Genomic DNA, 17,928 nt, shown 5'->3' on the forward strand with positions numbered 1-17,928 from the left:
TGTTCAAATATCTTTTGCAGCAGGTTGGCATAAATTGCAAAGTCATTATCAGCTTCTGTCGACAGAAATAAAGCACAACATCATCAGCGTAACATGTAATCCGCAAGAGTCGTATAACACAAGTTCCTCTGCCAGGAAAAAGCTCAGGCTGCGAGAATTGTGGTGCAAGAAAATTTATGGAGAAAGGTTGCAAATGCAAGTGAAAATTTGTCATTGGATGTTACTGAGGTCGTAATTGGTTGTCTTTCCACAGGGAGAGCCAGAGGTTGTCGTTCACCATGGCGGTGAGGGTGCTGCTTGGGTTCAGGGTGTCAGAGGAGGAGATGAGGCATCTGTTCTCAACCTTCCAGGACTTTGTGGACAACCTGTTCAGCTTGCCTATAGACCTGCCATTTAGTGGCTACAGGAAGGTATGTACTGACATCATTCACTCTTTTTAAGCTGCTTTTTTATGCAAAGATAAGTCTCTAGTTTTTCCATTTGGACTATGCTTTTGTCATATAACATGTCTTTTGCATATATATTCTTTTATTTTGTATCCTAAAACCGTAACTGTTGTTGTTTGAGCATTTTGTTTGTGGGTTAGTTGTTTTCTCAAATTTTAAGTTTATTTTCTTGTACTTTTTTAATAATTTCTCACTAATCTCTAGGTCATTTTATCTAAGCTGCTCACTGCCATCTTCTCAAGTTTTTGAAAAATAGCAAGCAAATTGTCAAGATTTTAAAGGTTAATTCACCTCTGGAGCATAATGGGCACCTCAATTCACCTTTTTTTCTTCTGGTTCAGTTTTTATGAAATGCTTTTTGAGTTTTTAATATCACAATAAGATAATCAACTGATTTTGGGTGCTTGGGTACATAAAAAGTTTGGGGACATTTGTTTAACTCAACCAGTTCCTGTTGGTATCTAAAGTTAATGTTTCTTTTCATGTGTTTGCAGGGTATCCGTGCACGGGACACCCTGCAGAAAAGCATAGAGAAGGCCATCAGGGAGAAGCCGCTGTGCTCCCAGGGGAAGGATTACAGCGACGCGCTGGACGTCCTGATGGAGAGCGCCAAAGAGAATGGCACCGAGCTCACCATGCAGGAACTGAAGGTAACGCATCAAAACCCAAAAATTAACCTGAGTGGGAAGGAAAGGTGTGCAAACTGTAGAGAAGCCAGACGCACAAGAAGCCACTCAATTACACGTGAGAGAGTTACAGAAAAGATACACGCCAGCTCTGATGTGTTCAAAAATACACAGTCACACAAAAAAAGAACACACTCGCTGTTTACTTTGCGAAGTGCTGGCAAAGGGAACCTGCCTTGGCTGACTCAACACATACACATCAACAATTATCATAATTTCGCCAACAAATCATCTTGGCATCAGAAGCAATGACTTATGATACACATCTTTATGTAAATATGACTGCAGGGATGCTAAACTGATTCCCATAGGTAGACAGTAAGAGTGCCACACACACACACACACACACACACACAGACAGGCACACCCTCTATTTACCTATTAAAGTAATTCTGAGGAATTCTGTGGAAACTCAACTCTCTGCTTCTCTCGCTCTCTGCGGTTTCTGGGTTAAGTCCAGGGCCAAAAATAAGTCAACACTCCCCCTGCTAGGGGTCTGAAAGAGGCCTCCTGTACGCGCACACACACACACACATACAGTATATAAATACACACCTAAGTGAACTGGGGAGCCCCTGTCGCAGAGGCCCAGGCTGAAGCACTCTCCCGCAGTTTTCTGACGCACGCATATATAACACGCACACACACACACACACACACACACACACACACACACTCACGCAAATACGTAGGGTGAGGCAGAGATGTGTTTTGACACACATGATGGCAGATGAGAGGTTTATAATGAGAGTCGTGCTGCCTGGCCGCTGAGTTATTTATTCCACTACCTTAATAATGGGCCCGACACGCGGCGCTAAATGTTGTTATTGGATATGAACTTCATATTCCAAACACGCTGCTTTTCAGGAATTAAAAACAACATACCTTTATTATGTTCTGGCTTTTGACATTTTTTTTGGACCCTGTGTTGTTACAGAACAAATGCCAAGCTTAATGTGTGTGCGGGTTACAGAATTATGTCCCAAAATTGAGTTGAGAATCCAGGTTGCTCACCATATGGCTTAATAACTGTTGAAAATTTTTGAAAAGAAATCAAAATGCCTATGACAATAATAAATCCTCCTTCCTTCAGTCTTGAATTGTGAATTTTGTATTGCTACAACCTCAAAAACAGTAATCGTGACTAGGCATTTGGCTAATGTCCACCCTCACCGTTTAGCACACTACCATCTATATTTCCACTCTCCGGACCCTTTATTCCAGTGACAAGCAATTAGGCCATCAGAGGCTGAGGCAGAAACCAGTTGGCGTTCCCACAAAGTAAAGACAAATCAACTCAAACGCCCTCAGTAGAGTTCTGCGCTCAGCGTAAGTTTGTGCTCACGCTAAAATTACACTTTACTTTCCATATCAGCGACTGGATTTTCCCAGCTCAGGCTCAGGGGTGAATAATAATGGTGACAAATGTGGAGACTTTTTTAGAAAGTTTTCGAAACTCTTTGTAGAGAAGAGTAAAATTGAATCTTTATCAGTGGTTGCAAGATAAACGTGACGGTTGCAAGGTGATTAACAAATGGTAACGTTAAATACCTTGACTCTCATTTTTTGAAATATTGTGAAATTGATTTTTGGTCAAAATGCTCTGAATTTTTCAAAGTTAGGTACAGAAACCAGAATAGAACCGGGTCTATGTTGGTGGAAAAAGGGGTAGCTTTGGTCACAAATGTAGGCATTGCTTATAGAGCCAGTACACTGATACACTGATACTCCGATTATCCCTCAGGAGTCGACCATTGAGCTGATCTTTGCTGCTTTCGCCACCACGGCAAGCGCCAGCACTTCACTCATCATGCAGCTCCTCCGCCACCCTCCTGTCCTGGAGCGTTTGAGGGAGGAGCTAAGAGCCAGGGGTCTCCTCCACAATGGCTGCCTCTGCCCCGAAGGAGAGTTGAGGCTGGACACCATCGTGAGCCTCAAGTACCTGGACTGTGTCATCAAGGAGGTGCTGAGACTCTTTACGCCTGTATCAGGGGCCTACCGAACCGCCATGCAGACCTTCGAACTTGACGTGAGTAGCCAAGTTATAGTTCCCGACTGTGGTCACTAAACAGTGTACATCTCTTTACAGAAATTGTTGACAATGTTTTTTTCAAAATGGCACATTCATCTTCACATCAACTTCTGTTTGAGCAATAATGTTCAAAATAAGGTTTCAACTTTCTGTTTTTGCTCTATGCAATGGTAGTTCCATTTATTTAGAATAAAAGTGCTACGAAACCACAGGAGACTACCAAAAAAAGTCAAGGTTTCAAAAAAACTACCATCTCACCTCAAAAGAATGGATAATTAGAAACTAGAAGGTCGTTAAGGTCCGTTAAGATCTTTACGATGAACTTACAAAGACTAAAAGAAGAAAAGGTTTGGACACCTGATCAAACCACAAGAAAGTATCCCAAAAGACATTTAACAATTCAAACTACCGTCACAACTGATTCATGAAGCCAAAGATACCAGAACTTGAATACGATTTCTTTGAAACTTCCAAAATTTGTAGTCTTGCAAACCGATGTGCAACAACTTTTTTAGAATTGATGAAACGAAAGAAATCTACTTGCAGTTATGACTGCATCTGCAAACATGCTCACTGGTTTTGTTTTCCTGTCTCTTTTTGTCTCCAGGGAGTTCAGATTCCAAAAGGCTGGAGTGTGATGTACAGTATTCGGGACACCCACGACACCTCAGCTGTCTTCAAGGATGTGGACGCCTTTGATCCTGACCGCTTCAGCCAGGAGCGGGGAGAAGACAAAGAAGGACGCTTCCACTACCTGCCCTTTGGCGGTGGTGTCCGGTCCTGCCTGGGCAAGCAACTCGCCACCCTCTTCCTTCGCATCCTGGCTATCGAGCTAGCCAGCACCAGCCGTTTCGAGCTGGCCACCCGGAATTTCCCCCGCGTGGTCACGGTACCTGTGGTCCACCCTGTCGACGGGCTGAAGGTCAAGTTCTACGGCTTGGACTCCAACCAGAACGAGATCATGGCCAAGTCGGAAGAGCTGCTGGGAGCGACTGTTTGAAAGGGCAGCGAGTTGTCGAGTAGGTGGGGGTTGAGTGATCGAAAAAATCTTTAGGGAGAAGATTCAAGGAAGGAAAGAAAGAATTTCAGAATTATTTTTTCTTCTCCACCTTTGCTCTGCCAAGTTGGAGGTTCCTTTTCAGACTAAAAGAAAAGCAGAAGTCTTCGTCTCTTGTTACATCTGATGACGATCGGGACTTTCCTCTGAGAAAGGAAGAAGCTGCCAAAAAAAAGTTCTTAATTATGCTCTATTCTGTGTATTTTTTTAAAGAAATATACAAACAAAATGTATGTACAAAAAAAGCTATGTAATATAATTTGAAAGAGAATGTGGGGGGTGCACAATGGAAGAAAGAGAAGTATGGTGGTACTTTTGGTGAAATGAAGTGCTGAAATTAGAAAAGTCGGTTGCAGAAGGAAGGAAGATGAGATGGATGAAACAGGGTATAGGATGAAAGAATATGATATTTAGTATTTTGCTTGTGCTTAATCAAATGCAGTGAAACATTTCAGTTGTCTAGCAGGGTAAAACAGATAGATATATTGACTGATAGTTCTAGATTTTCTGGTCTAATTTGGTAAATTTGGCACCACTTGGATTTAACTTCCACTTATTTGAAAAAAGATTTAAAGAATGGCATACATAAGTGGTGAATTAGTGTCTTCCAACAAGGCTCCATCAAGTTTCAAACTGTTTACTAGCTTCCGGATGCAGTCAAAAGGATCATAGCCCATTGGGTAGCAGGTTTTGGCACAGATAGATTGTGTTGCTGAGCTTGTCAGATTGGCTCTGCACCATTTTTCTGAGCCAACTGTATCACGATGCAGTAAAATTTGACCTCATTTCCTGTTTTTTTTCCCCACAAAGCTGCCTCTACACTTAATGAACTTCATTGATTTTTTAACTTTTCATATCGCTTCCATTCATGCAGTAGAATAAGCTTCAGTTCTCAAATGACCAACACGTCAATAGAAAGGGCATAAAGGGTAAGAACTGTAAAGCTTTAATTCAAATTATCTTGTCTTTATCTTTAGCGAAACTGCTTTCCTCTCCAGTCTCTGCGACCCACTGGTTGCCCATGGACTCAAAATGTTGCCCATAGCATATCACAGTAATCCTGGTGATGTGTGAACTCAGGTGCCGGGTAGACATTGTGGTGAATAAGCCTTTCCTTTTTGATATTTATCTCTGACTGCACATGAAAATGTCATTTACTCAATGTTGTAGTTTCAGAATTGGACTGATTACTTTTGGAAAAGCTGTCAATCACTTTGCCTTCTGTCCATATAAACTATATCATATATAAACTATATCATCATATAAAAATTATCAGGGGTCTCCAATAGGGCATGACAAAATACCTTCTGAAACCTTTTCGTATCCAGTTTTGGGTGGTAGAAATGGTTCCCAAAAGATAAAAGTCACTGAATCAAAGTTACTAAGTAATTAGTCAAGGTCTGCTTTGTAAATTCTCTGAACCTGTGCTTTGATACATAAACTACACTTTTAAGTTGCATTGAGATTGTTCTCTCTGGGACGGTGACTTTATCCCGGAATGAGGATACGAAAAAAAAGAACTCGTGAAGCGGTGAGACTTCCTGAGCTGGAGGAGGAAAAAAAACAGAGGGATAACGTGGAGATGGAGAGGAGGATACCTACATAAATGCTGCTTGAGTGTTGCTCTGTCATTCTGTGTGTGTTTATATGTGTGCTGTTTTTGTTTTCCCGTCTCCCTGGGGCAGCCATTTTTGAGTTGTGTAAAAGAGAAGGTGACTGTTTGTCTTGCTGCTCCTCCAATCAACGCTAAGAATGCAAAACAGTATAAATTCCATGGTTTAAGCAACTTTATTAGCTATAAGAGATTTATTGTTTGAGTTGATTGCACAATCAGAACTCTCTTGTGTGTTCCGTAATTGGAGAGAAAGACTTTGTTCTTATTTTCCATATATGGAGAGCTTCTGCGACGGAACTCCAGGACTTGTGAGCGGAACTCTTGGACATTCTAGAATCTCCGGAGAGAGTTCTAAGTTCCGAACCGAAGCTTGAGAGAGAGAAGGACCAATGAGATTTCACGGGAGGGCAGGGTCACGCTCAGAGGGCTTTTCTTATTGGACAACGTTGTTGTCCGATAGCATTCCAGTTGGATTCTGCCTGTGCTAGACATTGTTCACTCTTTCTACCAACCACACCACTGATTTCTTCATGATAAAAAAAAAATATAAAAATAGATTTTTTTTGCTGCTTTTCTTGTGTACATTTTCTAATTGAGAGTTCTAGATTGCAATAGTTTGTATCGAGTGAGATTTGCTATTTCTTTCCCCTTTATATATATATATATATATATATATATATATATATACATATATAAATATAAAATTTGCATTTTGTGAAAGCAAAAAGAGCATAAATAGATTATAGTGTATATTAATTTGTACAATATCCCTTTCTCTAGCAAGCCATGGGAAAAATCAGCTATTTACGTCTACTAATAACCTAATATTAATGTTATTGTACGATTAATATTGTTGTTATAAGATATTTGAAATGCTATTTTTTATTCTATTACAGATTTAGAGTTTTAGCCTAAATGAGAAGGTCTTTGGTAAATATTGGATGTATTTAGAATGTTATGTATTTCAGTTATATTGTAAACAGTGTTTAAAATGTTAATATTGTTGATTTGATTACTGTAATAATTATTATTTGTTTTGTTATTCAGACTTATTATCACTGCATTTTATTTGATATTAATTATGGAAAACAGAAAGCACTTGCGAGGTATGTCTATTTTTTAAGTGCCATGCGACTACACTTCCCCTTCCTCTTACCTGTTGGTTTCTCTGAACCTGTCTTTTGTCATTCTGTACATAATATTTGTATTTCTTTTTACAGGAAAAAAATGTTCATTTAGTTTAAATATGAATGTCTTGTTCTACTTTCTTCCTTTCCTTTTTTGTTACCGTGATTGTTAAATGTACTCCTGTAATAAACTATAAAGTAAAAAGATATCTGTTTAGTGAATTTAGTGAATACTGCCTTTACACTATAAGGGTTTACAAGCTTTTCCTCTTTCGGTGGAGTGACAGCTGTACAAAACCTCTACAGAAAAAAACCTGACACTGCTACATCTGTAAAACGGCTTAATAACGGTAGACAAAAAGAGCAACAACCAATGGCAACACAGATTATACTCTCAGCATTTCCATGATTCATGGCTGTTGAGACTGTCCTCTAATAAAGTCAAAACACAATAAAGCCCAGATCCAGATATATAAACCACTTCCAAAATCAGTAAAGCATGCATAAATACCACACTGTGAACACAACTTTGTGTTAATAAACCACATGAAGTATGTGCACAAGCAGCATGCAAATGAAACAGATGGCAGGCAGCTTGTATATGCTAACGAGCTCGGAGCACTGAAAACACCAACATGTAAATCAGAACGATCAGAAAGTTGTGGATGGGGGACAAGCGAGACCAGGTGCCTTCTGTCAGCTTAAATAAACTGTTAAGAGCAGTAAACGCTGCAGATGCGACATTCCATCAACAGCATTTTTTAATAATATGCCAACCAATGAAGGTCAGTGCGATGTTGTAATATTCATGAAATTTCTGCCCATGACAACCACATTATTACGAAGCTATTTTACCGTTTGGCAGGTAAAACACCGCTAATGGTAACTTATCTGGTTAAATTCCGGCCTTAGGCAACTAACAATCTTGTTTCCAATGTTTAAGTCAACCATATAACATAACCCTCATCCATCTGACATTTACAACCTTACCTCTCGCACACTATTTCTGCTGTAGCTGTCACATATATCCTACATAAGATATAAAGATATAAATGTAAAAAACTCTTAGAAAGACTGTACTATGTACTTACACCAAGTGTAGACATGCATAAACCTCTAATGCTGGGTCCTTCAAATATTATCCTTATACTCTATGCCCTTACCTTCTCCTTATATGCCACACTGAAAGTATTGTTGACTTTACAGCAAGCAGAATATTCATTGCCTGTCATTTTGTAAAAATAATTTTAGGGAAGACCAAAGCCTTGATTAAATCACACCTAAATCCTTCTTCAAACAGCCCTGCCTATTGCTCTATATACTGAAATGACATTGGGAAGCAGAGCATAGCTGTAACTAAAACTAAACACTCGTGTCTTTTGTAGAGTCCTGTGCTTTTTTTGTTGTAAATGTTAACCATTTTGTTATTGAACTTTTCAAAATGATCTCGAACAATGGGGCCAAAGTCCCATCATGTGGGGAACACACACAAACTCGTGCTTTGGTTTCAACTCTCAGCACACTGACTGACTGATGTCTCAATGCCTCCATATCTGTTTTTATTCCCCAGCCAACAGATCACTGTGGTTTGTGAACATCAAGAGGAGACCGGCTGTGATGTTTCGCTGGGAGTTTTCCTTTAGCTTGATGGAAGACAGAAACAGAGATGGAGAAAGAGGGAAAGCTATTGCAATGAGCACAGATGTAAAAAACTATACGCACACTTCAAAGACGTGGTTTGACAGTGTGCACTTACACACACACACACACACACACACACACACACACACACGGCCACAGATAAAGAAATACAGATAAATGTATGTGAGACTTTTTGGAAATATCTGATAATATAGACAAAATATTTACTACTGATATGAATTTAAAATACTGCTGAAAGAAACTCTGGCTTAACAATGCATTCAGGATACATTCAGTGCTTGTGCATACACACGCACACACACGCTGGCACACACACACACACACACACACACACACACACACACAGCTTGTAGGCAGAACAAGGAGTTCATTTCTGTTTGTTTTTAGTTTTGCCGCCAGGAGAGACTGTTTGCAACACTAAGTACTCCAAGATGAACCACTTCAAGGGAACCGAGACAGTGTGTGTTTGTACGTGTGGACATGATTTGATGGTTTTCATGAATGGAGGGAAGTTCTGTGATCGCCAACTGAGCCGCCTCTTTTCACTCTTTTAACTGTTTCAGTGTAAAAAGTTCAGAAAAGCGCACACATCCAAACAACACAGACTAGCTGCTGGACAAGAAATAATTTTTAAAACAAGAAGAAAGAAACAAAGTCTGCACACTAGATTACTGTCCGATACATATTTGATTCAGTTATCACTGATGTGACATTTCGGGCTACATGCTCTTCATCAGACAAAGGTCAAGTGTTATGTCATGGCGGTAACCAGAAGTCAACACGCCGTACATCAGGGTAAGCTGTGTGAGTCTCCAAAGAAACACGATTATTACATGAATCATTTCAAACGTTTGTTTCTGAGTCAGACTGTGTTACAATAATGACATCATGTTTCTCTGCAACTGAGTTACAACTGTAGTTTTCCACACAACTGAAAGATGCACACAGATATTGTGTTTGAACAAACAATCTTGATGTTAAGTGTTTTTGGAAAAGATGCATTTATGTTCTTCCTTTTTGAATTTAAAAAATGGAAAGAAATACAAGAGGCAACAAAACACACAGAGACAAAAGGAATCAGAGAAAGCAGAGTCCTCTTAGCTGTGACTCTCGTCCCGTCTGAAGGATTAAACCACAGTTATTATCCACCAGACTGGATGCAGGAGCACACAGCCGATCCTCAGCTGCAGGTACGAGGGGATCATGAGAAATACTGAGAGCAGACAATAATTAATCAGCACGCAGACTAAGTCAACAGATTCACACTGAGGTGTGACACTCCATCTCAGGACAGGATGATTTGTCGGAAATAAAAAAGGGAAAAAATAGAAAGAGAAACGGAATAATATTCCAAATCCTGTGTCTTTACGCTGTTATTATCGTCCTTATACCATATTTAGTATGTTAAGTAGAAGCCCTATAGATTTTTTTTCTGCTGGAGATAGAAACAGCCTGTTCTGTGTTAGTGTCAAGACGGCTACACATGTCAAAATACAAATTTTAAATATCTGAAATTTATCATGCCTTAATTGATAGACAAAGTTGACGGATGACAAAATCACTAAAATAACTTAAGCGGTAATTTTACATGCTTTATATTATACATACACTGGAACAAATAACAAATCATTGAAATTCAAGTTCTGAGTCCGATGGATGAGTGAGTGTGAGTGGTATAAGTCCTTACGGAGGGTTAGTTGTTTTATCGCTTTTCCTGATGGAAATAAAGGTTCACATAATAGCATGTTCAAAAAAATTCATGCACTTAATAACCAGATAGACTGAAGTAAGAATAAATTATAAAACTGATTTTCCAAAGTGTTGTTAGGGGGAAATTATGAGAAATATGGTTCTATGACCATGGATTGCTACAGGTGCAGCATCAACCGTTAACATGTCAATCAGCTGAAGAACTGAATCTTTTTTGAAGATCTGTCATATCTACATTATCTTACAGCATGTTTCTCTCATCAAGACTGACTGAGGCCTACAGAACTGGGACAATTCTGATATGTTTGGTGCACCTGGGTCCAAAGATGTCTGTCGACAAGCGTCTGACTTTGGGTTTCATTCTTTGTGTGTGTGTGTGTGTGTGTGTGTGTGTGTGTGTGTGTGTGTGTGAGTGAGTGAATGAATGAGTGAATGATATTAAGTAGAGGTGCAAGAATGAGAGTCTAAACAGATATTTTATTCCCATTTAAAACCCCATAGAAATACATAATTAAATGCCTCTATACTGTGCACAATGTCACATTGGAGCAAGAAAAATCAATGAATAATCATTTTCCTTTTAAATCTGTCAAGGTCACAGTTACCTTGATCTATTAGCACCAAAATAAAATTACTCATTGATGAGTAAATATGGATGTTTGGGCCAAATTTGAAAAAAATCCCTAAACCTAAAAACATAAAGCGTCCAGCCATGGCTAAGGCCGGCGGAGGCATAAAAACTAATTGTAGTTTATTAGATAGCAAACTCAAAGAGGGGGAGATTGAGTTTTTGACGAATGTTTGCTAAAAGGGAAAAATCTTAGTGAGATAAATGTGACTCTTTCCAAATGTGCCAGTAAGATCAAATGCCAGCAGGTAAAAATTTTGTGTAAAATCATGTGTGTACATGCATCTGTTTCTTTCACTGTCTGCGTGTGACTTTGCCTGCAGGCGTTTCCTTCGAGTAGAAGTGTCAATATTTCCAGGCAGGCAGAAGCATCTGTTGGTAAGTCTCCATTTCTTTCAGTTTCTATGAGGTGTGTGATTTTCCTTGTTGCAGTTTTGTGGGGTTTTCCTGCATTAATGGCCTGTCAAACATGTGTGAACTGCTCCTGGTATGATATTTCGATTTCATACTGTCTATAACTCCGGCTGCAGTTTGTGTATGACAAACTTCCAAAGAAAACATGAATCACAGCCCAGTGCTGGTAAGGAACTTATAGCTTCCTTCAAGCAACTGGCACTCCTTTTACAATCGATATTAAAGGAGATGAGCAGAAACAGAAGGTATTTGGACGTTTGCCTTCTTAGTTCCATCAAAAAAACGAAGCAGTTCCAAGATTTTTCATGTCAAGGACTTTCAAGTTGAGTCATGTAATATTTTGTTCCAGAAATTCCCATCTGAGAAGGCTGTCAATCCATCTGTCCATCCATCACTCCACAAACTATGTACAGCCCGATATACACAAAGTGATACTTAGTCCTAAAATGCTTTATTTCTCCATGTACTTCTCTTGATACTTTTATATACTTTTTAGATAAATTCTGCTGCATAAAATCTGGATATTTCAAGTTCTTCCATGACTGAGCCAAAACTCAATGCAATATACTTGTGATATTTTAAAAATGTTTTAAGCTTGATGTGATAACAATTTGAGTGCTTTTCTGGTAATGTTTTCAAAAACAATTGTGTACTATGTAAACAATTTTAGGTCATGAATTCAGAAATAGCCAGATAACTATGTATATGGTAAGTTTTACCAAAGCGTTTGTGTCAAAAAAAGCCCATTTGATCCTTAATCTGATGACTAAAAAGCACTAAAATGTCAACAGTTTCAATTGAATAAAACTTAAATGGTTGTGTGTTTTTTTTTTTTTTACCAAGATAAGACAAAAGAAGAAAATTTTACCTTAAAAAAACTAGCAAGAACATTTGACAAAGCCGAATCTAAAAGAAAAATTACAAATTATTAATAATATTGCAATGGCAAAAATACAGAGGATTTTGTTGCAAGAAAAAAAAATGCTCTGTTCTTACTTGATAAAGAAATTTAAGTGTTTCATTTTTCCAAGTGTTTCATTTTTCCAAGCACCAAGCAGGAAGCCCTGCCAATGACCCCCATTAGTCCCCAAACTGTAAATATCATAAAGTTACTTTCACTTTGACCCTAATGATGTGGTGTTCTGTTAAAACTCCCTATTTATTTAGTACTCCTTTTCCAGTAGAGAAGGAAATGAAAGAGAAAGAAATGGTGTGACTTACTGACAATTAGAAGACATTAGTAGAAACAGTTGCAACATGTGATTGGAAAAAAAAATTAAAACAACAAAACTAGATGTCAGAGTTAGTGAAAGAGAAAAAGAAAATATGTGGGAGCGATGGAATGAAAAGGAAGCCACATTATCAAAACAGCATAAAGCGAAACAATGAGTGACATGAGGCGTAGGTGATGACTGGAAGATAAAATCATAGATAAACTGTGGGAATTTTCACAGGTGTGAGCATGTGTGTGGGGTCATAAACTTAAAGTGAACTCATAATGATGCGTCTAATGCTCGGCAGGTGCAGGAGTCAAACTGAGTTCAAAGCACAGACACACTCAGTCACATATTTATGACTGCGTTTCTATACTTGTGAGGATCGGCAATGACACAATGTGTTTTTAAGTCCCTAATCATCACAACAATTGTCTAATCACAGTCCTCATTCTACCCTTAACCCTGAAAAAACGTTTTTAAAAATGTCCTCATAAAACGTAAAATTTCAATGGTCCTCAAAAAGATAGATGGACAAGAATTTAACACACACAAAGAACACATATGTAGCACAGTAGCTCGAACACTGTATAAAAAATGTATTAACTTTGTGTGTGAACTGAATCCAAGATGTGGTCATCCTTTGATGTGAAACCCACATGACCTGACATGAAAGCCAACAGTGTGCTATATTACACTATTTACAACACTCTGGTATTCTTTTACATGTAAGTGCTGAGCCACGCCACCTAATTTCCAAAATGTAAATGATAATAATAATAATAATAAAATAATAATAATAATAAAAACAGAAAAAATGTATGAATATATAACAAAACTGTATCATAAGGATCATAAAAGTATATAAAATTGAATGTACCAAAGGTCTAAACATGCATATCACAGAATAAAATGTGGTGAAAATAAATAAAAAAACATTTTGACTTAAATAAAGGACCATCAATTATGTTTTTGCCTCTATACATATATGATTAAATAATCTTGGGGAAAAAAAAACTAGATATGCGATATTCAGGTTCTATTTACAGTGATTTTGTTAGTTCCTGGTGGATGAAATGACTCAATGATGACAACTTTGCATGCCAGTAAAAAGAAACACAATCTCTTCATCTTCATGTTTTTTCTAATAATCTTTCTGTAACCCCAAACCATAAGAGGGGAGTCAGATCAATCTATGATCAATAGAGTTGATTGATAAGGGAAAGCTGAACCTTGTGTAATTTTAGCAGTCACATGTCACCAGGGAGATAAGTGCAGCGCGCTTCAGTAATAATGGTTTGTTTTTTTGCCATTGACTTTCTACTGTTGACCCTCTGCCCTCTTGTTTTTTATGTTTTTATGTTTAGGTTTTAATCCTTTAGTATTTCTAGGCTGTTGTTGTTGTTGTTGTTGTTTTATCTCTTTGTTGTTATTATCTGTTGTTTTTCTTTTTACCATGTTATTCGTTTTACTGTAAGCTGCTTGGCCCTTCAATTTCCTTCAAGATTAATAAAGTTGATCTATTTTAATCAGAAAACTATGGTTATGTGATTAAACAGCCCATTCCCTTTCCAAAGTTTTCAAATATCACCACTTATGCAGCACTTCAGGGTAAGATCTTAACGCCAAAACCCAACTTTTGCGCCCCCATGATACACCGCTGGACGGCGTTAGCTGAAAAACGGGAGAGAAAATGACACATTTTGATCGACTGATCAAACAAACCCCGGACTTTAATACAGGAGTGCGGTGTTTGCTTCCTGTCTGTGATGTTCTTCAACTCCAAAGATGTAGCAGGATCAATAATAATTGTAATTTCATTTTTTTTAAACTTTGCTAAAAAAAAAAAGACAAATGAACCTACCTTCTACCTTCTTCTTTTTCTACACCTTATCATGCGCCTCTTTTGCCTAAACATAACCATCTGTGCCACCATGTGTATTTGTTGACATCACAGCAGTGGCATCAGCAGACGCAGAAGGATACCAAGAGAGTAATATGAAGACGTGAAACTCAACTGCAAAGCGGCGATATATGATGACGTGGAATAAGAACGTGCTGGAGTAACACGTATGCTAGGTAAAGGTAGAGACGAAAAGGAGCAAAGATGATGGGATAAAAGGAGGAGGCTAAAAGGGAAACAGAAATGACAGGACAATGAAAAGAGCAAAGCAAGAAAGAGGACAATGAGAGGGAGAAGAAATAAGAGGAGATAATGGGGTAAAAATGTAAGCGAACAGCAGGAGGAGGTATCAGATTTGTGTGTTGGCTCTGCCAGCTAACCTCCTCTATCAGCCCATTAACATCTGAACTGCTGAGGAAAACTCGTCCTCTTTATCAGTGCCATCACGCGCACACACTGACTATTTTGACTACACTTGCCCTCCAGTTCTTGGGCTCTTATCTGCTTTTTTTTTTTTTTTTTTTTTTGGAAGGAACAATGGTTTCTTTCAGCCGTCTGCCCTCCCTCTCTGTCCAACTCTCTCCTTCTCCCCTCGTCTTCCTCAGCCTCTCTCCATCCTCGGAATGCAGATTTCCGACCACAGGGTTTGAAGTCGGGCTGGAGGGGAGCTAATTATTATGGAAAAGAGAACAAGACACGGAGGGAGGGAGGGAGGAGAGAGAGATAGAGGAGTTGGGAGGGGGAGAAAGAGACGGGCAGATGTAGAGATGGAAACGAGGAGAGAAGCAGCGCTGGTGTTCATTAGCAGAAGAAAGACAAAAAAAACAAAAAACAAAGAAACAAACACGCAGAGAAGTGAAGAGTTCATTTCCCATACTTTTTATGCCCTTTAAAGGGCTGGTGAGCAGCTGGGGTTATATCCCAGCATGCACTGAGCACGAGGCAGCGAAACATCTTGGGTTCTGATCCACCTGACTTTGTCTTTGTGGAGGGAATCAGTCCTGACCACTAAGATACCAACAATATTAATTCAAGCTTTTCTCCCATAGTACGATAAATCTGAACAGTCCTGAACAGTTCTGTTCTGAAGGACGTTTATTGGATTTTAGGATGTTTCTCAGATTTTAGGACATCTGCAGGATAAAGGGACATTTCTCAGATTTTAGGATTTTTCTAGGATTTCAGGACATTTTTTGGACTTAAGGACATTTCTAGGATTTCAGGATGTTTTTGGCTTTAAAACATTTGAATGATTTTAAGAAATTTTCAGGATTTTAGGGCCTTTCATTACATTATTTTACATTTTTAGGAGTAGGATTAGACTAAGTACAATATGCAATTCAATTTTATACAGCGTTAGGGTTAGCTTCACTTGTTTATCCAAATATGCTCACTTTTGGCTTCAAAAATACAAAATGTTGATGGCCAAAATGCTAAATTTGAGGCTTGAAAACAGGAGTTCACAACAGGTGATGTCACAGTTTTTGAATAAATTAAAAAACTGCACAAAAAAAGGAGAGAAGAGTATGAGGAGGTTTCTTATCTTCAGATCACACTGATTCAGGAACAGATTTCACATCAAACTGTTAACACTTTGTCACAATTCTCTTTTTGCAGGAAATAACGTCTGCAAATGTGTAGACTGACTGTTGCCAACTGCAGCTGGCACGCCAACAAACTGTGTAAGTGAAACAGAAGAAGAGACGTGATGTTGTAACAAAACGAATCCCGGTCTTACAAATGTGAGTTTGTCATGTTCTGACATTTAAAGAGTTCAATTAAAAAGCAGCGTTTCCCATACAGCACTAATATCCAGGCTGCATGCCCAGGTAAATCAAAAGAAGCCAAGCACTTTTTTAATTCACGTTGGGCTCGTTGATGCATGAAGCCGGTGATTCTCATCAATGTAGATTTCAAGAGTTCAAGATCTTAATGCTGCCAAGTGCTGAAAGCTTGTCATTGAGCTTCAAGTTCATAATTTATTTCACTGCGTCTGTGCTGCTCGTGGCGTCAGTGCCAACACAAACTCAACGGAGAGACAGTTTGAATCGTAGCCTCAGTAATGAGGAGGAAGTAGTTAGCTGATGCTGTTGCACTGCTATTAACGAACACAGTGCTGCTGAAGTACGGCTGACAGTTTGAAGCAGCTGAAGCCTCATTTTCTCAAAATGTTCTGATAACAGCGAACAAGATCGACTGTTTCAGTCTATCAGAAAGAAAACCAGCTCTGATTTAAAGGAATAGTTTTAGACGACAAGATCAATATATAAAACAAATAAAACGTTTTTAGTGATGTGGAGTGTGAGGCGCACCTTTCGGTTCTCAACAATCTCAGCAGTGAGCACATGAACCTACAAAACAGGCGTCAATGATTCACAGCCCCTACTGCTTTAAGCATGCTGAACTTTGTCAAGTAGTGCTTTTAAACTGTAGGCAAGTTTCCATTAACCCTTAAACTGTGCAAATTGACATTGCAACTATAAAATACACCTAATGGAAACATGCCAGTTTTTAAAAAAATTCAAATTTATCACAAAAAACTTTTTCTGCTTATATGAGGTGGTATTTTATTTTGCAAAGCTGCAATGGAAACACATTTTTTGGCTTTTATAGGTCACATGATGCCATGGCTGTATGCTTGTCAGTAGGAACTGGCTCCCTCATGATGCAGCAGGAGCTGTTATGGCATCACGTAACTCTGAGAAAGTTGAGCGGATAATCGGGAAGTTCCGAGTCCACAATTCCTCTGTGAAATCGTGGACTATCAGCTCCCAGAAATCACTCATATGAGGCCGCTCCCACATAAAAAGCGCATGCCTTTCCATTATCACTCTGACCACCAAAATCTAACCAGTCCATCCTGGACTCAAAGTGTGCATTTGTGCCAGATTTGAAGAAATTCCCTTACGGTGTTCTTGAGATATTAGAATAAGGGCAGACGGACGGACAACCCGAAAACGTAATGCCTCCGGCCTCAGATCACCAGCACGGAGGCATAAAATTTAAGACTGAACCCAGTATTCTCTTCAAAACGCCACGTACTCTCTGCCAACCTCATAGGCTGGCAGAGAAATCTCATAGATTTTTATTCCTGCTGTCACCAAATCCCAACAGAATCTGTGCCCTCTTCTTTAAAAATCTGAAATCTCAGATGTTCAGCATGTATTGTTGGAGAAGAAAGCGACGAGCTAAAGTATTATTGTTGTCATATTGTTGGCTGAGGAGCAGAGCGGGTAGCAACTGGGATGTTGGTTTGTGTCCCAGACCTCTGCTTAAGTTCATCTGATGCCACAAGACACTGGAGGGGGCTTAAGATGCTGGAAAGCTGGCGAACGATGAACACACACACACACACACACACACACACACACACACACACACATGCACTGTCTGTCAAATGTCTCCACAGATACGTAAAAGATGGAAAATCACAG

General features: G+C 38.9%; 2 protein-coding genes across 3 annotated transcripts in view; one reads left to right on the top strand and one right to left on the bottom strand.

Annotated features, from left to right (window-relative positions):
* cyp26b1 (cytochrome P450, family 26, subfamily b, polypeptide 1) overlaps positions 1-7,170 on the top strand; it is a 41,387-nt gene extending 34,217 nt beyond the window's left edge. Inside the window, exons 4-7 of the mRNA XM_042512140.2 lie at positions 254-410; positions 941-1,096; positions 2,877-3,161; positions 3,772-7,170. Of these exons, the coding sequence (XP_042368074.1) occupies positions 254-410; positions 941-1,096; positions 2,877-3,161; positions 3,772-4,164 (991 nt within the window). The 3' untranslated portion in view covers positions 4,165-7,170. The remainder of the gene's footprint in view (positions 1-253; positions 411-940; positions 1,097-2,876; positions 3,162-3,771) is intronic.
* The window catches only part of LOC121961985 (uncharacterized), a 233,782-nt gene that overhangs the window by 63,633 nt on the left and 152,221 nt on the right, over positions 1-17,928 (bottom strand). The gene's annotated exons all lie outside the window — the stretch shown is intronic.

This window comes from Plectropomus leopardus, chromosome 23 (genome assembly GCF_026936395.1).
Source record: "Plectropomus leopardus strain MGB_pleo_1.0 chromosome 23, ASM2693639v1, whole genome shotgun sequence".
Classification (NCBI taxonomy): Eukaryota; Metazoa; Chordata; class Actinopteri; order Perciformes; family Serranidae; genus Plectropomus; species Plectropomus leopardus.